The following is a 24,674-nucleotide window of genomic DNA, read 5'->3' as shown; positions in this document are numbered from 1 at the left end:
TACATATCGTGTGATGAATTGCAGTGGGCTATCCGAAGAGATTTCTGAATCCGCAAGTAAGCAACATGTCTAACGAGTCTAGGATCTGTTTCACACGAAGTCAATGAGAACTCAATATCTGAGTCCATATCGGCCATTGAAACAGCTGCTCGAATTTCTGGAGAAACAAAACCTGGTACTGAACGACGACTGCAATGCGCTATTTTTTGCTGAGACATGTAGTGAGCAAGACCTAAAACCCGTTTGTCTCTTCCACAACACCTAAAAGTTTGGCTCTGAATTATTTATATTCAGGGGTGATGTAAAAGAAAGCATTGACAGCATTTTCACCCAGACTGCGCTAGAAGTTCCTACTTCATTCGGAAAATAAATCGCCAGTCACGCATCGGCACGCCTTCAACTATTCGTCGTTTCCAGTCGATTGACTTTTCTTTTTTTGCAAAATTGTAATTGGAGCGACGCGATCACCAACAACGGCTTAGTTCCGCTCAGCTAGTCACGCAAACGCATCACATCACGTGGGGCCTCAAGTTGTCGCTTCATACCACTGGCGCGCTAATCTGGAAGAATCGCACGTCTTTGAGTACTTTTATTGCCTTTTTCTTTCAAGAGAGACTTCGCTTCGGCAGAAGTGAGCAAAAGCTCTGGTTCACTTCTGGTCCGAAGTATGCACTTATAATAGCAGGCGGTCATTTTTTTTAAAGTATCGCACGAGCACAGACTGCTCGGCGCTGCTGCGCAAGAAGACAAATGAGAGGGAAGAACATGCGAGTGGAGGAAAGTGCTCAATTCATTCCGCTGCACTGAGCGTCATCTGCAAGGCCTTTCTGATTAATGCCAAACCACTCCTTCCCATAAATGGCTACTATTTATCGCGAAGCTGCGATTTTGTTTTATCGGCTGCATACGATGTGGTTGATAGTTCCGATTATTTATACAGCGCGCCCAAGAAACCAGCCTCGGTCGTCAGTTATTATTAGCTAATAGAGAGCTATTCATAAGTAGCTATTAGTATTAGTAGCAGCCTTCAATATCGGCGCGTTGAGTGATAAAAATTGCCCTCGGAACGATGCCGGCAAAGATTACAGAGCCTAAAGTATAGTGCTTAAAACTTTTGCGAGTTTGCCTCAGTCAAAGCAAAAAACACCCCAAAATGCGCCCATAACTCGGCCATAAAACTTGCTTTGCGGGAGTTACTTCACACTGAGCAGAACGGCCAAGCAGACGACGCTGTCTCCAGCAGCAATGTCAGTGCGCATGCTCGCTTTTCCTCAGTTTCCGCTCTTCTCTTCCTCGGCGCCGCTGCATTTGGAAATCGACACTCCCGTGATACGCTTTTAAAAATTTGCCGACAGCACACTTAAACATTAATCGTAGCAGATCAACGCTGCTACAAACATGATGACTAGTTCATGGATTTGCGAGGCGATACAAATGAACTAGAAGAGGAAAAAATATGTCCCGAGTGCATTTAAAATAATTCTCCAAATTGAAATAGCTTTACAGCGGAGACCAAAACTAAATTGCGAATAAAATAGTTGCTGCAAAGCAAAGTTTTCGTTAAAAACTCTATTGTATCATAATTGTACTCTTCTTAAATTTCGGCGTCTAAATGATATTCTCAACGGTGTTTAAAAGAAATAAAACAGTTACCGTATAGCCATACTATCTCCAACTTGTGATGTCAAAACGGCACCAGGTGACTTCAGCGCTCACTAACACCTCTTTCCTTCTCTCTCTCTCTCTTTCTTTCTTTCTCTTTTTCCTGCTTCCCTACACGCTCACACGTGACCACAGCATACCTGAGCGTGATTAGAGGAGATATGGAGGAGATGTAAGTTGCCGATCAGCGTTACGCATTTGCGGCGTTTTTGCAAAAATAGCAGTTATAGGTTCTTGTCAGGTGCATTCGTGGCGCCCCATATGTGAGAATAAAGAAAGCGTGATAGGAAAGCCGTAGATAGAGAGCGATTGGGAGTAGTGGAAACAGTGATTCAATGAGACTAACAATTAAGAGGGATATAGGCGTGGTTATGCGTTTGGGCAGAGGTAACAAGCCATGCTTCGTAGAAAGAAACAGCGGAAGGGAGTTTGCAATGGTAACACTACACATGCGTGTAGCTCAGGAAAATGCTAGCGCACAGGAACTTGCGTTCTTTTTGCGAAAGAAGCCCGATAAGCTCAGAGAACATCATCGTTTATTTTTCGGGATCGGAACATGCCAAGAACATGTAGTGCAAAAAGAAGGTCTGACATGTAACTCGTCGCCTATTCACTTGATTATCAGTTTACGGCAAGAAATATCGGACTTTTTTAACGTTTATTGCTTTTATTACAGCAAAATATTAAATATCTGCGAATGGGACTTCGGCTACTTTCTTCAGGATATAAAATGGTGTACGCTGCACAGCTTTATATCTGTATTTAAGAACGCGGATTAATAAAAGATACTTTTTCGAACTTGATCAAGGAGTGCTCTTGCTGTAAAAACATGTTTATGAGTACTTAGTAATCGATGCATTAACAGCACTAATACATTTTTATTGTGGCCCGTAGTTATCGCGCGATACGTGTACTGAGCAAGCGCAGTCTGGTGGCCGTCATTTATTAAAGTTGTTTTCTTGAAGCGCATGAAACATTGAACGCTTCCTGCTTAAAATTGTTGTGAACAACGGGAATTGGTTTATATGCACAAATATTTGCCATCCACTGCAGCAAAGCAATGTATATATCAAGAATTCTGAATCATCTTTTTGTAGCGTCCAAAGGAAGTAGTTTATCTTCACATAATTTCACCGTTTTATTCGCAGTGTTAGCTTTAAATTGTAAAGCTTGAGCAAACGACCATTAAAGCCGGGTTATACGCACAACACATTTCTTGCTCTGAGAAAGGAAACTGCGTCGGCCACGCCAGTGCCACATCCCGTAAAATATTCTCTCATGTAATTTCGCATAGCACAAAGAAGATTTTACAGAACACCGGCATGTAACATCATTCGCCGCGGAAAATGTAACATTCGCGTTCATTTTGTTTTAGCTTAAAAAGCAGTTTGAAGCTATATACAAATTGCATACCTCTTGTGTAACACTGGATTGCGCCACAAAGCCTTATTAGAGAGCAAAAATATTCCTTTACCAGTTTCATTTTTGCATAATATCGCTGTTTTTAGGCGAATTTGGTCCCAGCTTATAACCACGTTTGCAACCCTTACGGTGGTGTGTTTCTGTCTGTCAACTGTTCGTGTCATATTTATCGTGGCAGATTTCGGTGACCTATCTCGTAATTTGTCACAAAGTCAGTGCTTTAAAAATAGAGAAAGACAACTTCTATTGCGTTCCGCCACGTGAAGGCAGTTTTTGGCTCTAATGCTGATGCGCTCCGAGCTTCTCGTAGCACAGTCATTTTCAGTTTAGCCATAATAAATCGGTTTCTTAAGCGATGAAGTTCGAACCGACGTTAGAAAAAAAAAAAAAAAAAACAAGAAGTAATGTGCGTACGTAAGCAAACAGAGCAAGATAATTCACTCTAACTGCAATCACGCCTCTCCCACCGGATATGCAGGAACAATACTTGTCTCTTGAGAAAACGCACTAGCGACAACTACCAGCCACCACATACCAAGACTGCTAGTTTCTATAAGGCAAGGAGTGAAAAAAAAAAATACAAGAGTTCAACACTGCTGAACCAAATATTGAGTGAAAGCATTAGCTGCGGGTGACCGAGCGTTCTTCTTTCTCTCCTTTTCTTTTTCCTCAGCCCACACATAAAGCCCCGCTTTAACCAAGCCGTATGAACGTGTCTTAGTGGCCTATAGGGTAAACGTGAATGCCAGGGTCCTAGCAGGCTGATTCTGACATAAACTAGAGACCCAAGTTGGCAGGTCCTGCCAACCGAGTTGCGGCTCCGACCGCGCCACGCCGACCGCTTGAGTTAGGAGCCCATCTCTCGCTTTTGTGTCACGTGGGGTGTGACGTTACCGCGTCACGTGAGTAAGATGTGGCTGCCACCGCGCTACGCTGAAGGCTCGAAACCTAGAGTAGCATTGCTTTTGCAATAAAATGATACAAATCAATCGCATTCTTCTTGTAATCTTGCCCGCACCTGCCACGCACAGTTCTTCGTAACTATTTGTACGCATACGACAAGACACTTCACAATGATTACGCTGTGCTGTTGTGAGAATATTTAAAAAGAAAACCGTACTAGCAAAGATTATTTATCTGAGTGAGTGTGTTAGAGGAAAATGGAAGGATACAGCGATAGGCATCATTTTTTTTTCTTCTCTAGAAAAGTTTCCGAACTCCATAGGGCAAATACCCTCAACTCGCTCCCGAAGCTGCAACCTTCTAGGGGTTCCCGTAAATACATCCCTAAATGTACCATATAACCAGCTCCCTCTATCAACCCTGTGCCTTATCTGCATCTGCATGATAAAATGTGTTCGCACATTTTTGTATATCTAGTTGCGCATGACAAAAGAGAATGTCTACTTGTTTTCCCAAATTATTTGTTATTGGTAGGAAATGCCTCAAACATTCAGACACATGGCCTCCGCATGCTAACCCGAGGTGGAATTCCAACCAAGAAATAAAGAAAGTTGCTCTAGCTATCAACATAGCGCCAGAGTGCGGATTACGATTAGACTCAGCATTAGTTGACAAACGAAACAATGGTGAATATAATTGAAAGAAACAGGCGTATAAAACATCGCAGAGGTCGCCAGTCATTTTTTTGTCAAACGCCCCAAATTGGTTTAGGTTCAATACCTCCCTTCCATTCGAGTCTTCCACAGATGAAAAAGTGTGTACATTACGTCATCCTTTACTTTGAGCCACAAGTTGTAGTGGAAGCATTCCTAAGTGCTGTCTCTAAAAAAGGATAAGCACGATGTTTCTTTTCTAGATAGCACTATAATGTGACATCATATGCAGGGTTGGGTTAGTACGAGCAATGAATATTATAAGGGCATTTTTTAGCTCAGTAATTGACTTTAAGCTTGATATTGGCGGGTGAAAATTATATCAAAAAGCTTAGACACGCCAAACTAAAAGCGCTGGAGTGGTAGAAGGCAAAATGGTGAAATACATGTTTCAATGGACAGAGGAGATCACTTTCCATATATCCAAACAAGGTTCCTCTTCAACACGACGTTTGCAGATTGTGGATTCATCAGCATAAAGACGCACCCAAACTTCGGAGATCTCATTTTTCATATACGTTGTAATATGAGTTCGCTAACTGATTTGCGTAGTCTTTGATTCTTCCACCCGTTCCCGAATTTAAGCTCTTTCCATCTCTTAACTTCTTACTGAGTCACCCGCGATGGAAAAACCTTATTTCTTCCATTTATTGCCGCTGAGGAGGTGTTCATACTGTTCCACGCTGCCAGTCTTATTCCGCCCTTTCCGCTTTCACAGGCTGGTACCTTCACTAGCTTTCGAAATAAAATAGTGAACTACACTTTCTCCGCCTCATACGGATGGTATAAGAGCAGTGATACGTTTTAATTATTTATAGGTGTAACTGTGGCATTGGTTCTGAAAGCATCTAGGGAAATATGTATAGCATATACATGGAGGTTTAGCTAGCGATAAGCAATGAGTGCTCTTAATTACCCTGAAGTGGTTGACACTCGATTCGTGCGTTGAGCACGAAGCGCGCGAATGTGCTTATTTATTGAATTGTGAAAAACATCATAGTGAAATCTTAACCAACTGCAAGTCGCATGTAGCTAAAACGAATGGAACAGCAGGAGCCTCTCTGCTTTCCTAATGCTGTTAGTCATTAAACATTTACCCGCCGGCCGAAGCCCATGATTGCTTCCTTTTTAACCATTACCTTGCTTTGCCGCCTTTTCCCGATATTTACTCAAGAAGTGCATCACATAAAAATAATTTTACATACATGCCATGTCTCTATCACTAGTCGTAAGCCCATAGCTTCACAAAGGAAGCAGACAACACAATTTCAAAGAAAAAGCTCTTGCATTAACCAGCAAGTGTACATCCTTATTGCTTAATGGTTTCATCTTCAAAGGTGTCTTTGGTGAAGTGAGAATCACAACCTGGTGATTCGAACGCGTTGTGGAAACGCAGCATTGATGCCTGCAAAAGCCTCTAACATAACTGTATCATACCAAATTAGATACTTTACGAAGAAAAATATGTCCCTCATTTTCACCCCAGCTTCTGAATACATGGTGGACACTTAAGCTCAACCTTTAGCTTTAAAACGCCGCAGCGTTATCCCACAGACTGATTAGAATACCGTTTTAAGATAGTAAATTATGTGAAAGCCCCTTCCACAAATATATTATCCGAACTTTAACAATGGCATAGGCAGGCGTGACATGCCTGCTTGGTCTAGGAGTAGCATGTGCGGCTTGGGATCCAATGGTCTTGTGCGTTCGTATCCCATCTCACCCACCTAACTCAAAAGAGAAGACCGAGTTGACAGCGTCTGTCAACTCGGCCGTTTCATGTTTTCATGTGACGTCACACAACCCACCGACCAGTGAATGTCCATGTTAGCTACAAATACTGCCTGCTACAGTCGTGGCCATGGTATTTCGTCCACAACGTCGATGCCAGATTTTCTGCGGAAGTAAACCTTTGCGTTTCATCGCGTTAATTTGACCATCATGCATGGCTCACGTTCCCTAGTGTGCAGAAAGAGCGAATTCGAGTACATCATGTTCCAAGGCGTTCAAGTTGCACGCGGGTGTGATAAATGTTAATTAATTACGGCTTGTACAATCAGTAAGCTCTTCCAGATAGTCGAAGAAACGTAAATGAGAAGCACCAATTCCTCGTTTTTAACAAGAGGCTAATGAGCACCTGGTGTTCATGCTCAAACACCTACCTCACAGTATAGGGCACCAGAGTTCATATCATCATCTGTACACAAAAGACAAAACTGAACGATTTCGTTAGTCTGGCAAGTGTAAGTGTTTTTTTTTTTTCATAACGCATCGTTTCCTCCGCTGTTCTTTCTCGCAGCCATTCCTCCGTGGGTCAGCGGCTGAAGATGAGCTACTCGTTCAGCTCTCGGCACCGGTCCAACTCTTCAGCCGCCAGCACCAGCATGGCAGCCAGAAGCAATGCCTGCTGCGCCTACGAGCCGGCGCCCACATCTTCCTGCACGGCGATCTCCACCACGCCGCTCTACTGACAAAGCGCAAAGGGCAGCACTCAGCGCTGCTCTGCCTGTGCGTCCAGCTTGACCAACACCGCTGGCTCCCAGGGTATCTTCAACCTGTAGCCAGGGCGCCAAGAGGTCTCAGAGAGCCACCTTCCGGCTAAATGTGCCTCTGGTGCTAGTGAATACGGCCGAAAGCGACCCGGTGACTTTTCGGGGGTAGCGTGCGCGGCTACCAGTTTTCAAGCCAGACCGACGCTTCATCGTTATAGCTTATACCGACAGCAAAAGAACAAATTCAGGTAGCTACTGTATGCAGCTACCGCTACCGCTTCGCGTAGACCATCGTCAGCGACAACACGAAGTAGAGGATATCTTCGCCACGACAGGCGTGCGCACGTGCGTGGCTTTTGACACACTGCGGAAAGCAGCCATTATAACCTCCCAGAGCTCATCGTCATATTCATCGTCTCGACCACATTCAGCTAACAAGGACCGTACTGGAAAGAGGCTGTCGTCGGCATGCTGGATGTTCGTGCTGCTCCCTACGCCTACTTTGCTGCTCGGAGCTAGAAGACGACGAACGCGGCGGCAGCATACACAATGGCAGCCGCAAACGTCCCGCATCCGAAGAAAGAGCTCTGCCGTGTAAGCTTGTCAGTGGTCGCACAGCACGGTTTCTCTAAATTGTGGACCGGCAAACGTGTTGTACATTGAACTCTTGTTCGGACTACTGTGACTGGCGCTACGACGTTTGCTGCTTTAATAATCGCGAAGTGTGATTCAGTTTCTTCCGGCGCTCAACAGAGGGAACATTGTTTCATGGGCGCCGCCTGTGTTTGATTCACCGTGCGAATGAATGGCAAATCCTTTGCGTATACAGTTATCGCTTCCTTGCTTTATGGCCGCAGTTAATTTTGTGGCAGTTCTCTTCCTGTGGCAATGTTAACTTTCCCACGAGCACCTGAGAACTTCAACGCCGGCTGTGCAGCAGAACAGCAATGGCCGAATGTCGTAGTAGAAATCACCTCCAAAATATTTACTGAAACTGAAAAAAAAAATACAACTTTCAGAAAATGTGTCAGGGGGGCAAAATTGTGCGATTTTTATTTCTTTTACTGTTTATTGCAAGCCAAGCTATAACGGTCAGCCTATTACTTTTGCGGGATTTTATTAAAGGTTGCGTTGCCAAACTCCTCAGACCATTAGTCATAACGAGGTTTTCCTGGTATTAGCACAAAAACTAGTGATGCTCGGACAGCAGACAGCATAAATCAAACTAAATCCGCAAATTTTGGACAAATGACTTTCAGCATTATATTCATATTTATTTGTTTCCCGTAGTTGATCTCGGCGTTACCGTGTCATGCTTCTCAATTTTTAATGACAGTCGCGCAGTTTTCTCTAAGGAAATCGAAACTGGTTCAACAAGTTTGTAGCAGCATAGTCTTAATCCTATTTTATTGAAGCGTGACCTCCAGGAATATATATTTTTGATTTACGGAGGACGTCTGGTAGACACAGTCTCATTGAATATCAGGCGGGTGCAATAGTACAGAAAAAAATACAGGTAGAGGTATTTACTGAACAAAAACCGTCGAACTTGAATGCACGCTGTTAGGCTTAACAGTTACCCATTGTTTACAGTGGTGCGAGTGCACTACAGCACTTATGCGGTGGATATTGAGAGGAGTGTTGTGTGTCAAAATATCACGGCATGTATCCGGACTGTCGTGTTTTGTACACTGAAAATTACCTCATCTATTTTTGGCATGTAGCGTATTCATCAGACCAGGTGGCTGAGTGTGTATGAGCATCATCGAGACCATACTGTGTTTCGTGATAGTTGCCCCATTAAGTTACGATCGTACTAGCCGACCACTGTTCTCGACACAAACTTATACATTCCAAAGAGACCTATCGTTGGTTGGCTGTGTTCGCGTTGTATACATTCCGCGCTTCTCTCATCACGAGTGCTCTCTGCTCGCAGCCCGTTTTATCTGTCTTCTTGTGATAAAGACAATTTTTTGAAATAAAGATACGGTGCAATGATCTTTGTTTGCGGGGTAACAATTAATTTCCTTCCCTTGGGAGACTACAAGCAAGGTAAGATGTCTTTATTCTGATGAATAAGAATGCAGTAGCAGGTAAAAAGAACGGTCTTCGGTAAACTAAGTAATAGTGCAGCCCCTATAAGTATAATTAATGAGCACTTGTTTTTGGTTTTCAGTGGCAGCCATTAGTTTTTACAAGCCGGTGGTCATAAATGCGCCTAGCGCCACCCTGTAGAATTCGGAGCTTGGAGTAAAAACTTTACGACGCGTAGACACTGCGCGTTCAGATTGCGACATTGAACTTTGAAGACGTGTTAATCATCCGTCATTGGTGCTCGCCACACACGCTGAACCTGTGCAGCCTCCAGTAGATATTCAGTGACACACTTCCGTGGTCGCCCTCTCCACTTGCGAAAATCTTTCATTTCTGTAGACACATCACAGTGATCCTGGCCCGTTTCCAACCTCACACGTGGACGTGGTCTGGACACGTCTTCTCGCTAAGAAAACATTGAACTCACAGTTGACCACTATTGCTGGGCCATGAAAAAAAAAGGCGTAGTATCTGTCATACTTGTTCTATGGACACCTGAATCGCGGCGGAGAGAAAGAGAGGTTAGGTGAGAGTGAAAGTGGAAACAGAGAAAGAGGAGTCGTAGTGAAGGGCTGCGGAGTAATTTCGACCACCCTTTAACGCGCACTAAAATCGCAAAGCATACGGACGCCTCTCTCCGTTTCGCCACCATCGAAACGCAGCCGCCGGCGGTCGGGATAGAATACGGAAACTCCAGGAACTCCGGGTAGGCACAGTAGTCTGCGTCTTATCACTGCCCTACCATGTCACGTAGGGGGTATTGCTGTGGTGCTTCAGGTGGTGAAGGGTGGCTGGTCCTGGCCCTACGGGGCTGGGATGGTAGGTCAACGCCGCTTACGGTGGTGGATAGCCAGCCACCAAATTTATATCTGTTGTAGGTCGTCATTGCACCCGCCACCGCTTAGGTGGTGGACGGCTGTTGCGGCGCGCGTCTTTCTCTCCCTCTTCTTTTTCTTTCTTCTCTGCTTTCTCTCTTCTGTCCACACGAGGCAGCTGCTGGGAACATGGTTTGGGGATGTTAACTATATAATCGATATCCGAAAATTGCTCGAAAGAAAATAAAATTTCAGTATTATTTTATCGCTTCGGCAAATCCTTCAGCGCTACTATGTTTTGCTGTTGTCAAAGTTAATTGGAACATTTGAGCCCCTTTCAGAGCCAAAACCCGAGCAGCATTTGTAAACGTTATTCGTCTGTGTCATCAGGGCAAAAGTGCGTAGGTGCGTAGGTAAAGACATGTGCTCCAAGAGCACATGTCTTTATTCTTATTATGAATCTAATTTAAATCTGCCCACGATCTCCAGGAACATTATGAAGGACAGCTGACGAATGAATCTCCTGCGATCCGGGAAATCAGCTATGTTAAAGCTAACATTTTTTTTTTCTCCGCCGTGACCGTTTTGCACAAAGCAAAGGACAGTTCGATTGAATTAGGACAGTGACATCACAGTCTGCTGGTTCTATCGAACGAATCAGCTTGATCATCTTGGCGTACCTGGGTTCCTCAAATAATTTGATAAAAAGCTAGGACTGCAGGTGTTAACCAAAACATGAGAGTCACACACGTTGCGTAGCTCCACGCACCTTCCCTAAAAAGGTGAGGTGCTCCTCCACGGTAAAATCTCCATATAAGATGTCTCCAGGGTGATAGGTGAGCAGCGTCCTTGCTGCGTCGCCGTTCAGGACGACGTCGGGTGTGCCGACGGAAATGGTTCCAGAGCTGGGCGTTATCGACCCTGGTAGTAAAGAGGCGCGCGCCAGTGATGCACAGCGTTACGTTAGAGGCTCTTTACCGGCGCTTCTCAGACACACACTCATGAGTGGCGCATACTAATTTTTCGATTTCAAAAAAAAAAAAAAAAAGCCATATTGCATGGAAAGAGTGTCCTCTGAAAGCAGCAAATAAAGCGAAATACCCATTTTTTGCATTTCTAAACCAATCAGTAACCGGGTAAGTGGCATCAATTCGCAGGCTAAGAACTGCTGGGGTAACGTTCTTATTTGTATAGACTCTATTCACCATCAGGTTTAGCTGGCGGCAGTTGTGGCAACCCTGTATTGTGGAGGCGCCATAACGTTGGGCGGTTCGAAGAGTGAGTTAGTGAGTGAGTGAGTGAGTGAGTGAGTGAGTGAGTGAGTGAGTGAGTGAGTGAGTGAGTGAGTGAGTGAGTGAGTGAGTGAGTGAGTGAGTGAGTGAGTGAGTGAGTGAGTGAGTGAGTGAGTGAGTGAGTGAGTGAGTGAGTGAGTGAGTGAGTGAGTGAGTGAGCGAGCGAGCGAGCGAGCGAGCGAGCGAGAAGACTTTAGGTTTGGTTTGGTTTGGTTTGTGGGGTTTAACGTCCCAAAGCAACTCCGGCTATGAGACACGCCGTAGTGGAGGACTCCGGAAATTTCGATCACCTGGGGTTCTTTAACGTGCACTGACAACGCACAGCACACGGGCGCCTTGCTTTTCGCCTCCATCGAAAAGCTGCCGCCGAGGCCTTTATTTACACCGACATGGACCTCGGGGCAGGGGCTCAGCCAAGGGGAGGGTCTCCCTGCCGGCTGCTTTCCTGCGCCGTGGCCGCAGAGAAGGTCTTGGAATAAGCCTCCTCCGCCAGGCGTAGGACGATCTTTTGTTTATCCACATTTGGGCTGCGGATGTAGGACTCCTTGGTAATTTGATCAAGGGGATCAGTTTCTTTAGCTCCCGGAGAATCGCGGCATTGCCAGATTAGGTGATTTTGACTCAGAGGTACGTTGCAGAGATTGCAAGCCTCTGGGTCCCCTGTCAATTCATTATGCAGAGTAACATGAGGAAATAAACAATTGGCCTGAATTTTTCGCCAGGCCCTGCATTCTGAGGGTATTAGGGACCCATCTGGTGGTGGATAGATCCTTCTGTTTTGTCTGGGTGTCTCAGAAAGCTCCTTGTTGGTGATGAGGGAAGTCTTTGTCTCCGGGTAGCGGGGTCTCTATGGCCGCTCGGGTGTACACCTCTCGAGCGAGGCGATGGGCAGCCTCATTGCCTGGTAGACCCTCTTCAGCTGGAACCCAGATGACTGAAACCTCCCGGTTTAGCGGGTGCTTTCTCAGTAGACTGGCCGCCTGATTGGCATTTCCTACTGCGCGCCGTTCATTTGTCGGACACTTGAGACGCCGTCCAACCAGAGCTCGGATTTCACCGATGCAGTTTCATGATTCGCCATAGGCCCTCTCTCTCGCTTCCTTTCCCCCTCTCCAATGTTACGTTGTGCGTACCATGGTTACCAGTGCCCCGCCGGGGTGGTGCAGTGGTAAGACGCCCGACTACTGTGCCGGAGTTCCCGGGTTCGAACCCGACCTCGGCGGCTGCGTTTCGATGGAGGCGAAACGAAGAGGCGTCGTGTGCTGCGCGATGTCAGCGCACGTTAAAGATCCCCAGGTGGTCGAAATTACACCGTAGCCCTCCAGTACGGCTCCTCTTTCTCTCTTTCCACTTTCCTCCCTTTCCTTACAGCGCGGTTGGGTTGTCCACAGAAAACAAGGAGACAGTTACCGCGCCTTTCCCTTCCTATAAATTAATCAGTTTTGCCAGTGATTGATTGATTGATTAAAACTTTAATTTCCACCGATTTAGGAGGCCCCCTACTCCCCGCTCCTGGCACGCAGGCCTGAGGAACGGGGGCTGGAACCTCCGCGACTAAGGACTGGCGAATATACATTGGTTATTCGCGGCCTCAGCCGCCAGGCGGACGGCTTTCTGCTGGTCAGCGGGGACGTCGCTTCGCAGCAGGGTTACCCAGGCTTCTCTACTTTTAATGTTGTCCCTAGCGCCCGGAGACTTAGGGCATTCCCAAATTATATGGTCGAGGGTCCCCCTCGCTTCGCAGGCTTTACATTTATCGTTTTTTCTCTCCTCTATCTGGGTGTCAGCAATGACGTCACGTGGATAAGTTCTATACTGCGCCTTCCTTCCCCCAACACCGAACTTAAGCGGCGTCCGTGTGCTGTGCGATGTCAGCGCACGTTAAAGATAACAGTCGTTCGAGCGGCGCCTTTCATTTGAAGTTTCCTCGTACGCCTACAGAAGCAGACGCAGACAGCAGGCATTTAACGGCGTTTCAAATTGGTTCGCAGGAAAGAACGCGTAGCGTCTTACACAAATTTTCGTGGAAATCTCAACTTAAGCGGCGTCCGTGTGCTGTGCGATGTCAGCGCACGTTAAAGATAACAGTCGTTCGAGCGGCGCCTTTCATTTGAAGTTTCCTCGTACGCCTACAGAAGCAGACGCAGACAGCAGGCATTTAACGGCGTTTCAAATTGGTTCGCAGGAAAGAACGCGTAGCGTCTTACACAAATTTTCGTGGAAATCTCAACCGAGCAGTAAGGAAAAGTAGGAAGGTAGGAGGGAAAAAAGAAAGAAAGAGATGCCGCAGTGGGTGGCTCGAACCACCTATTGCCTTGTCTCACTAACAGCGGGAATGTAATATCGCGTGATAACTATGTGGGCTGTAAAAACCGTGTTTGCATGGATCGACAACGGAGGGTGACGTTGGAGAGTTAAGTGTACTTGACCCTATAGGTTTACATGGACCCGACCAGACGAGCGCAGAACCGGCTCTGGACGAGCGGCGATTACGGCGACACCTCACGTCGAGGCGAAGAACTAGAAGACGGCACCCGATTCCTGTCTTTCCCCCACGGATTTGTTGCGTTTTCCGTACTGCTCTCCTCTCCCACTGTACCCCTAATCAACCCGACAGTGTTTACATGCTTCCTGCAACGGGGTCAAATCCACTCAATTCCCTCTGCGCGGGAGCTGGCTAGACTCGGCCCGTCGTCTCCTCGACCCAACCTGACGGGGTTTACATGAACCAGGTGACAGGTTTTCGACCCGATAATTCAACTCAACTCACTCCTGTCGGGTCCATGTAAACGCCGCTACAATGGGACTGGATATTCATTGTATCCCCAGAGACTTCACACTCGCCCGGCCGAAGCCAGGGACGTAGGTCACGCACCACACTCACCACAGGGCTAGCGCCTCTTGGTGCGGGTGTAACTGAATTTCACAGTGTGACACTGCGCGAATGACATCAATTACAAATATTACTTCTTGAAAGGGACACTTATTTTTAATTTCGGATAACGCAAATAACCTTGCAGCTACACAATGGTACCGTGAAAATATCTTTGAAAATATTTTACAGCGCCCAAATACTGGCAAATCGCGGTGCAGGCGCGGCCTCGGAGATTCCGCAGTCCTGCGCTCCCCAGAGAGACAGATCCGGATGGAGGTGCAGTAGTCAGCAGAAAATGACTGTACGCGAGAGCGCCTCTAAAATCTAGTCGAAATAATAGTGTTAAAACCGGCAGCATAGAACGAGAAACCGCATAAGCTATTGGCTTAGGATAACACGAACACCTTTTGAAAGCTGTTATATTTCGGTTCTAGTTTTGCTCAAACCGATACCACTGACTTTCTCTGTGGCGCTTTTCCCACGCTTTTTCGTATATCATGGGGTTATGCGAACAAGCTTGCAGTCTTGTAGTGACCGTCGTTCATACTACGTGTGGGAGGCGGCCCTGACAGGTGAAAGGCCTTGCACAAAGTACAAGCGAGTCCGGCTAGTACGCGAGTCGACTTCTGCCAGCATTCCAACCAAATCTGCTCTACAATCCTCCCACTCAACTTCAAATTAGACTCAAAAGGTGCATCATCATTATCATCGTCGTCGAAGTACGACTCTGCAAAAATGCGTTGCACGTTGGTAGCCAGCAGGTTTGATTTCCTTCCGACCTGCTGTAGCGTCATCGGCGCCATTTCAAAACGATCAAACTGATAATTTCTCAAATTAAATTGCTGCCCATCATCTACTGATCTGATCTGATCTATTGACCTACTGATGTAAGTTCGTTTAGAGTGTCGGGAAGAATGTGTACGATTGCTATGACGTCTATTTCTGCACCCGCCCTCACCCAACTCTTATGTAGTACATACAGTTTTGTGGCGGACTCCGGTACAAAACGAGATTGAACCGAACATTAAGGGGAGCCCGAGGTACAAATCCCATTAGCATTCCTTCGTTCTCACCCGTAGTTTCTCTTGAAATGTGCGCTTCTGCATGCGCCACCAAAACCGACATTGAGCACCTATATACAATATCAGCAGAGTATGATCGTCCTAGCTACGGCTCACATTGAAAATTGGTATACTAATTCATCGCTCGATTTGAGCGCCTACTCCATGCTTTCTTTCACTCGTGGTGCTCTTCTGATAACAATGAAGTGTTCAAAAAGGTCTCGTCACGTGAAGATACTCTCAGCTGCGTTCACACAATCTGTAATGCGCGCGACCAACACATCACGTGGTACTTGTACATGCCAGGGCCAGCCAAGGAAAAGAAAACCTAGCAGTCGAGCTATAATTTACAGGGTGGCTGCATGAAACAGTCAGGAACCAGAAAGGTTGGCTTCCAAAGATAACAAATGTTTCAGCAGAGGCGTTTGCCGATCAAGATACCAGATAGCGGCACGTGCTTCGTCTAGGATAAGTGAGATTTGCCGTGACTATAGGCCTAACCCCAGCAGAATGCAACGGAGCAGCCGAAGCACAGCTTTTGCTTTCCCTACCCTGCCCAGGTTACGCTAATTGATTCTGAAAGTTTCAACTCCGCCCAGGACTAACCAGACTAGCAGAACATTCCTCGCCTCTGTCTCAGTCCCTGTAGTTGAGAACTCTGACGTGTGTTCAAGCCCTGCAAATGTCGAGGCCTCGGAATCTATGCCATGTATGCTGCAGGCTCACCTATCCACTGCAATTGTCAAGCGACAGTGTTGTGTCTGTGCAAGAAATTCATCCGAACGTCGCCAACCACTGCTGGTTAATTACTGTTTTCATGGCATACTAAACTGCAGCAGCTGCACTTTCTGCCAATCTCCGCGTTGAGAGAGCATCGGCGCCGCACCGTGTGTCAGCTAGCTTCAGCTCTGCGTGCGAGATGAAAGTTCTTCATCCGCAGGCGCCAAAATGGTAAGTGCGACTGTCAGTTAATGCCACTTGCGTCGCCATATATGGCAATGTTGTCCCCCGCTTGGTTTAATATCGTCAGAATATGGAACGCATTGGAGGCTGTTTAGAACACCCCTTTAACCAGGTGTTTACATTCTGAAATATTTGCAGCGCCTATCTTCGTATGTAGGACTAGAATTAGCAACAAAAAATAAAAATAAAGCCACAATATGTTTGTGGAGCATTAGCGTGTACCTGCAGGTATTTTGTGTATATAGAAGTTCTAGCTCATCGTCCTGGCATTAAAAGTTAACGACGTTCTCATTTAACTTATCCCATCTTATGTAAGTACTTCGAAAAAGAACGCTACGAAATAAATTTTATTAGTCAACATGACGCCATAGTAACCTACGAGTACCATCTGAAATGTTCACGTATTTACGCCACTGCTGGTGATCTGTCATTCATGATCCGATGGTACTTTCCGAAAGTACTCGTCCCATTCTTATTCTAGTTATTTACGTACAGGCGCGGTCAAAAATACGCGGCTCACGGCTCCGATCGGCGGAGCGGCTGCGAGCCGCACCGCGGCGCTCGCGCCAGTTCTGCGAGGATACGGACTGTGACGACAGATTTCTCCCTCGCTCTCGAGCGGACACGTCACGCAGTTGATAAAGTTCAAGTGCGACGTTCAGCTGTTTCGCAGCTTATGGTCACGGCGAAAGAGGGCTCCCATTTGCATGAAGCGTTGTCGCGCTGGTGTCGCCTCGTATGTCGTTTCCCGCGCGTGCGGAACGGCTGCAGCGCGCGCACGCTGAGCCATTCACGAAGCGCACGGCGTCCATCTTTCTAGCATCGTAGCTGGGATGACGCTTCTTGCATGTTAACCGCCACGGTGGGCCAGTCTGTATTGTGTTCGACTGCTGACCCCCCAAAAAAGCTGCTCCAGTCCCAGGAGCGGCATTCGCTGCATCTAGGTTGAGGCGAAATGCCAGAGGACCGTGCAATGTGCGTTATCAACACAGGTTTAAAAACCTCAGGCGGTTGAAATTTTAGAAACCCTCCACTATGGCGTCTCTCATAGCCTGAAATGCTTCCGGATAAAACCTACAAACCAATTTTCATGCTTGCGCGTTGCCCACTTCCGTGTAATCCGCTGCAGTAAAACCACGAAATGACGAAATTTATTACTGATGTATTGACGAGAAGGCTCATTAGTGTCACTTGTGACGGGTGTCAGTCATCATCGTCATCAAGATAAAGTTCGAAGAATATAACAAAAAAGGATTGAGATGTATGGTGTAGCAGGGGCGAGTATTACGGTTTTACGGTAGTGTATCGGCCGCATAAGGTGATAATAGCATACCTGTTGTTAAAGGCAAATATGACATTTTAATTGCTTGTTACAAAGTGCTGCTAAGTTTAGAGACAGTTGCATCTTTTTCATTTTATAAAGAGCTATTCAATGTATTTTGTGTTTCTCTTTTATTGCGATAATTTTTTTGTATATGGTAACAAACTGTGCGCTTCTCCTGCTCGTTTGTATTTAAATATATTGCTGAGGATAACTTTACACATTTGTAAACTGCCGATGACAATAGCATTTCAGTCCGAAATAAAATCGTAGTTCTTCGTTTACATTGACTCCACGTAATAAATGGTGAGAAATCTGTAGGGCATTAAAAATTTCTTGAGGCATGTGTTTTCAGAGCACTGATGATTTATTGCTGACAGAGCAAGAGCATTTAAAAATTTTAAAGTAGTGATTTTCGCACAATTTTGAGCCATCGAACTTTCGGCTTAAATATGCGAGATTGTTTCTCAACAAGAGCAATCAAATCTCAAGCCTGCATAATGCTTAGTGGACCCCCCCCCCCCCCCCCCCTCCTTTTTTTCTCGCCAGCGACCACTTCCATTGCTTCAGTTATCGCACTTCTTTCTATTCCAACCACGGTGTAATAATATTCAGGTGGAGCCAAAGCATAGGCGAGACATTGGACGCAAGTGACCAGTACAAGCTACGCTCCTCTGAACCGGGCCGCTGATTGCAGCGTAAGCGTCGATGTAGCAGTGAATCTTTGCCGGAAGAAAATAAACACACATACCTGAACAGCGCCGTCGCGATAGCAAGCTGTTGATATCGCACAAGCCGTTCGCGTGGCCTGAACTGTTGATCTGTCATCGCCAGAAGCATCACCGTAGCGGTTTATTCTTAAGTCTTGCCCATTGTGTCAGTGCAGAGGCGAAGTCCAAAATAATTTGTTGGTTTGCCAATAAAATTGACGCAATTTATATCCCAACAACGTAGAGAAGAAAATGTTGAAGTTGCACTTTAGGCTGATGCGAAGAAGCGAGAAGCACATCACTCAACATTTCATGGTTATTCAGTCGAAGGTGCTCGAAAATGAGTTTTTCCCCTATAGACAGTTTAAATACGGCAGGGAAAGCAAACCCCACGTTAGATTAGGCGAACGGGAGTGCAATGTAAAACTCATAGGGTATTCCTAACCACTTATTTAACGAAGGAAATTCGACAGCTCCCCATATCACTTATTTCTGACACAAATTACTAACTTGCAAGCGACTGAATGGACGAATGGGATAAGCACGCGAACAAAAGTACGGACTACTTACGTTTACGAATACCACGCTGGCGAGCTTTAAGTTCTTTTTGCAGCAAGCATTCCCAATAGCATCAATATTTACACAAACCCCGACTGCACGAAAGACTGCATGATCCACAGCAAGAAAACGAGCAAACAACTGCGCTCGCGATGCCTCCTTTAAATGTCTTGTCAGAGTTGTAGACACATATGGACACACAGGTAATGACAAAGTGAGTTGGCACGCTGGCAAGTTCACCGGGTGGGCTGCCGCGGATATTTGAGAACGTGATGCCTGCACGCTGGCACCAAAGCCATGAGCCCGCGGGCGCGGCGGATTACATGGAAGCGGGCAGCGCAGCGCGTAGGCATGAAAATTGGTTTGTAGGTTTTATCCGAAAGTATTTCAGGCTATGAGAGACGCCATAGTGGAGGGGTTCTAAAATTTCAACCGCCTGAGGTTTTTAAGCCTCCGGTGATAACGCACATTGCACGGTCCTCTGGCATTTCGCCTCAACCTAGATGCAGCAAATGCCGCTCCTGGGATTGAAGCAGCGTTTCTTGGGTCAGCAGTCGAGCACAATACAGACTGGCCCACCGTGGCGGTTTACATGCAAGAAGCGTCATCCCAACTACGATGCTAGAAAGACGGGCGCCATGCGCTTCGTGAACAGCTCAGCGTGCGCGCGCTGCAGTCGTTCCGCACACGTGGGAAACGACATACGAGGCGGCACCAGCGCGACAACGCTTCATGCAAACGGGAGCCCTCTTTCGCCGTGACCATAAGTTGCGAAAAAACTGAACGTCGCACTAAAACTTTATCAACTGCGTGACGTCTCCGCTCGAGAGCGAGGGAAAAATTAGTCGTCACAGTGCATACCCTCGCAGCACTGGCGCGAGCGCCGCGGTGCGGCTCGCAGCCGCTCCGCCGATCGGAGCCGTGGGCCGCGTAATTTTGACCGCGCCTGTACGTTTCGTTACCTGGATCTGCGGTCACAATCCGTCGTAAGTAGACGTATTTCGTTACTACATCTAGCACCTCGCTACTATCCATTCCGGCATAATGCTGTGTATAACTCCATTAACCACAGATGTTTTTTGGCACTGGCGATAATTCCTCGAAATGACGAGCTCGAATGTCTCTACAATGCACGTGATGATTTTAGCACCATGTATTGTGTTACGGGGTAGGAACACATTAGAATGATATATTCTTAATGCGCGTGTGCTCAGCTCGCCAACGTGTGGTGTCACTTCACGGCTTTACGCCGATTATTTTGTGAGATTCGCGTACCGTGTGCCATCGATTTGTACGTTAAAACGTTGCCACTTCTTTAATGAAACAATATCTTATAATGCCGTGTGGCCTTCGCAATGCTGTTGTTGTACGTGATAATACAAAATTTTGCGTAACTGATATGTCTCAAAGTGGATACGCAATGAGCTAACACTTAAAACAAAGGGATTTGCCCAGAATCATGCGAAGTTCCCCTTTATTCCACGACTTTTATAACGTACGCAGCTCGTTCAGTCGAAAAGGCATCGCTACCCCCAAATTACAAAAAACTTGTCGGAAAAATAGGCGCCGGCATGTGGCAGCAGCCACCGGAACTAATCGAGACCTTCTACGTCGTTGCGGAGACAGATGGCGCCTCCGTGTTCGAAGCCTGAGGCACCATACCAAGTCTCAAAACGGCTTTTGCAATGCGAAATGTGCGTCTGCGTCGATTTTTCTAAATGCGGAAGCACCCCACTGGGCCACAAGCCGATTCGCATGATGTCTTTGAGGCTTATGCTGCCCGTAGGTGTTCCCCTTATCGTCAAATCTTCGCGCTTTCAGTGTCATATTTAGCGCTGAATACTAACTGTCAGGCACTTCCCGCGGTCCTTATTGAAGGAAGATGAGGTTTGGCGGAATAAGCAGAAGAGGACGAGGAAGCTGGATCTGTCCGCTGTGGAGTGCTAATCTCCAGCGCATCCTAACGTCCGTGTAAATAAACCTCGTAACAAGTGCGGTGGAGTTTGCGGGCTACAAATCACCATAGAACCTCTCCTAGTTTGCCGAACCAGAAGAATTGCTGGGCTACCCCCCCCCCCCCCCCCCCCTATGGACGAAGATGGCGCAAGCAGATGGTTCAACGCAGCCCACGCCAGCAGCTCAACCGACCACTGCACAGCCTTATCGGGAACCTCGGCACTTCTATGGCAAGCCCGAGGAAGACGCGGATGACCGGTTGACCCAATACAATCGATTGAGTTAGAAAATACAACTGCTGGGATGCGAACACCAAGTTGGCGAATGCGGTATTTTTGCTTGAAGAAACTGCGCTAACATGGTTTGACAATCATGAAGCATCCCTTGCCACCTGGGATCGCTTCATGGAAGAAATGAGAGAGGGATGCTCGAAAAAAGAGCGCCGAACAGACTCTGGCTCAACGAGAACAAGTACCGGGGGAGACCTGCACAACTTACATAGAAGTCCTCAAGCTGTGCAGAATAGTTGATGCTCGGATGACTGAGGAAGACAGAGTGGGTCACCTCTTCAAAGGAATAGCGCAAGACGTGTACAACTTTCTTATCTGCAAGGACGATCTGAATACCACCGCTGATGTAACACGACACTGCCGCACGTTTGAATGTTTGAAGCGACGCCGTATCATTCCGAAGTTTGGTCGGTTGCCTAATGTCACAACTGTCGCCAGTGTGAATGTGTCTGAAACGACAAGCGTGGCAGATATTATTCGACAGATCGTTCGCGAAGAGCTTCGGAGGCATCAAGATATTGGGGGCCAGGTCAGACCCGTCTACAGTGGCACCTCTTCGGCAGACAATAGCCCATCTTCTACCTGTTATGCTCCCTCTGTTACGTCTCCTTCGGACATCCGATGCTCTGCTGCTCATCGCCCGAACATCCTGCCTCTTACCATCAACGCCTACAACAGCGAGCACTGGACCGTATATCAGGAAGCGGGCCGAATTCGGGAGATAGGCCACGTAGTCGCCGGCTGCCCTGGTGAACCGGCGTTTCTACCCTGGGAGTGCGTCCTTGGCTACAGTCGCGGCTTGAAAGGGGCGTCCGGTACATGAATGATCTGCCCAGTACTTTTCCGCCAGATGTCACATTGCAAAAAGGCGTGGGAAGGCCGCAGAGCCGGAACACAGAGCCCGGTGTTGGCGAAGTCCAGGGACGAATGGCGCGAGCGCGAAACTGGAGCTTCGTCGTCTTCGGCTTCTCTTCCTTGTCTTCTTCACACTGGCAGCAATATGTCGTCGAACGATTGTTATTTACATAAGTTTAACATTTGATTATTTGTAAAAAATTTGCCATAACATCAGAGCATTTAATCGCGGCACCAGACCTGTTGGCCATTTATACCCGGTGTTTCTAGAAAACAAAAACGGACAAAAACTAGGCATGGTGCTAGCGCACAAGGAGGACACACACGGCGGGTAGGCGGACAGGACAAACGCTAGAAGGACAGTACCTAGCTTTTGTCCTGTCCGCCTACCCGCCAAGTGTGTCCTCCTTGTGCGCTAGCACCATGCCTGAATTCGTTCACCAACTAGCCCAGTTAAGAGCATTGAGGGACAAAAACCAGTTGCAGATCTCTTGTTATTTAAACATCAGGAACCATGACATAAAAATTTAGACCAGCCACGCTTTCATACATCTTATGTGAAATCACCCAGCCATCTCTTCTGCGTAACTGCCTAATGCAGGCGCCGTGTTTCGTATGTGAGGAGACATCAGGTTGCACATAAACCGGCCCCGGGACGCTGCATGGTTAAATCTAAACCAGATCGACGCAAACCATTTTAATCAGCATATGTTAGAGTACCTAAAACCGGGAATCATTTTCGATATCTATCCGCGTTACCATGCTAAACAGTTTTAAAATCTCAAAAAGAGGGACATTTTGCTACCGTACAAGCAAGCAATGCACAATATTCAGACGCGCTGGGAAGCTCGTGTAAAAATAGCACTGAACTGAAACTTGGGCAAAATCTTCGGCTAACTGTATATTATATAAATCCCAGTATCATTTTGCGTACGTGCTTTTGTTCACGTTTTACGTATTTTTTCGCACCCGTTCCCATTGTTACACACCCTGTCGCCGCCACTTGCCGGTAGATGGCGTGAGTAGTACATGCCCCAGAAAGCTGGGCGCGGGAGGTTGCTCAGCTACAGAGCCAATATCAGGCCTGTGCGTTTTCTTTTTCTTTTTCCTACAGCCACAACAACAACAACTGCAGCCCACTTGAATCGGTCATGTCCTGGGTACCATAGAGTCGTAAGATCCTGTCGGCAGATGTGCGCTCGACCATGTTACCTATTCTCATAACATGACACTCAGCGTCGGCCAATGGCAAATTTTATGGCAGATGAAGCGAATGCCGCTTTTTTTTTTCTCTGGTGAGCTTTCAATGATTTCGCAACAGGAAATGAATAAATGCACGTACTCACTTTCCCTAGCTGTCAGTTTATTTGAGTGACAGTAAGGATCCAAGGTGGATTACCCAGGCCTTAAAAATTACTCAAAACCCCATTCCACCCACTCCCTTTCTCATCATTCACTATTCATATAATCTAGGATATTTTCGGAATCCTCTTTCAGGTGATCACTTATATCGTAAACTATTCCTTTCTCGCGGGCACATTTTTTCCTATGCCACTAGAACATATACACCTCATTTCTCATTAGCAGGAAAGCCTTCCTCCACACCTACGCTTCCTCATCTGCACATGCTTCGCTCTCAACAAATAATTATTAAATGGTTAAGTTGCAAAATATCGAGAATGTAATTTTCAGAAATAATTTTGGCCATCTAACATATTCTGACAGCTAATCTGGGCCACTGATGTTTGGTAATATAAATCTAAACAAAAGGCATTATATATTAAAAACCGCACTTTTTGTATCAGAATTCATTTTTTGCCATCAATGCTTCAAAATATTGTTACGGGGATGGGTTTATTATTTACAACGTAGAGGGGGGGGGGGGGGCGGATGCATGAATGTAAGGCACCGTCAGAGTCAGGCTTGTCCCAGTCCCAGTTCGCGCGCTTCCACCTCGTTTTTTTTTTTTTTGTCCTCCTACGCTGCGTGTCACAGCGTATTTGGCGTAACAGTTGTCCCCGGGGCAGGTGAAGCTCGTCCTTGAGCGAGTGAACAAGATCTAGGATCGCATCGCTTCAATCGTGCTACGTGAGCCAGCTACGTCTTCCACGTGCAGCTATTCGGCGATGTCACTTCAGCGATAACATAGTTTACGTCACTCAATCGGTTTAAAACAACAAAGAGTCAGGTGTTCTGCTACAGGAACTTTTGATATAGTTCGCGGTATCACAATGGCGTCCACAGCCAAACCAAGTCTCCGAGTTCGTAATGGACTGCAGCACGAGCAGCATCATATCAGACCTTTGCACTGTCTTGGGAGGCGATAGCTTGCAAGCGAACAAGACGAGATGCTTTTCAGCAAGACAGAGATATTCCCACACCGATGGGTCATCGCGCACGCACAATGAAATAATTGTGTCCGGAAACGTTTATGGTAAGTGTGCATAGAGAAGGAAAAAAAAGGAGTATATCCGGTCGCTTCGTGCTTAGCTGTGTTATAGGCGTGTAACAAATAGCAGGACTGCGTTCCAGTTCTTGCGATCTGACGCTACATACATCGACGTCATGTTGATGAGAGTCCGATTAGGTGCTCGGTAAGGCCATTTGTCTGAGGGTGGTAGGGAGTAGAATTACAGTAATCGGAGCCATAAAGGCGCAAAAGTTCTACAATATCTGCCCCGCCGGGGTGGTG

General features: G+C 46.7%; 1 protein-coding gene across 1 annotated transcript in view; it reads left to right on the top strand.

Moving 5' to 3' along the window:
• The window catches only part of LOC146186004 (thrombospondin type-1 domain-containing protein 7A-like), a 330,413-nt gene extending 321,234 nt beyond the window's left edge, over positions 1–9,179 (top strand). The window contains exon 28 of the mRNA XM_084606943.1: positions 7,000–9,179. Within this exon, the coding sequence (XP_084463069.1) occupies positions 7,000–7,171 (172 nt within the window). The 3' untranslated portion in view covers positions 7,172–9,179. The remainder of the gene's footprint in view (positions 1–6,999) is intronic.
• Positions 9,180–24,674: the final 15,495 nt, after the last annotated feature.

The sequence above is a fragment of the Amblyomma maculatum genome, chromosome 6, assembly GCF_055883805.1.
Source record: "Amblyomma maculatum isolate TAMU_Amacu chromosome 6, ASM5588380v1, whole genome shotgun sequence".
Classification (NCBI taxonomy): domain Eukaryota; kingdom Metazoa; phylum Arthropoda; class Arachnida; order Ixodida; family Ixodidae; genus Amblyomma; species Amblyomma maculatum.
Note: the sequence above shows the minus strand (reverse complement) of the source record. Positions and strands in the feature narration are given on the sequence as shown.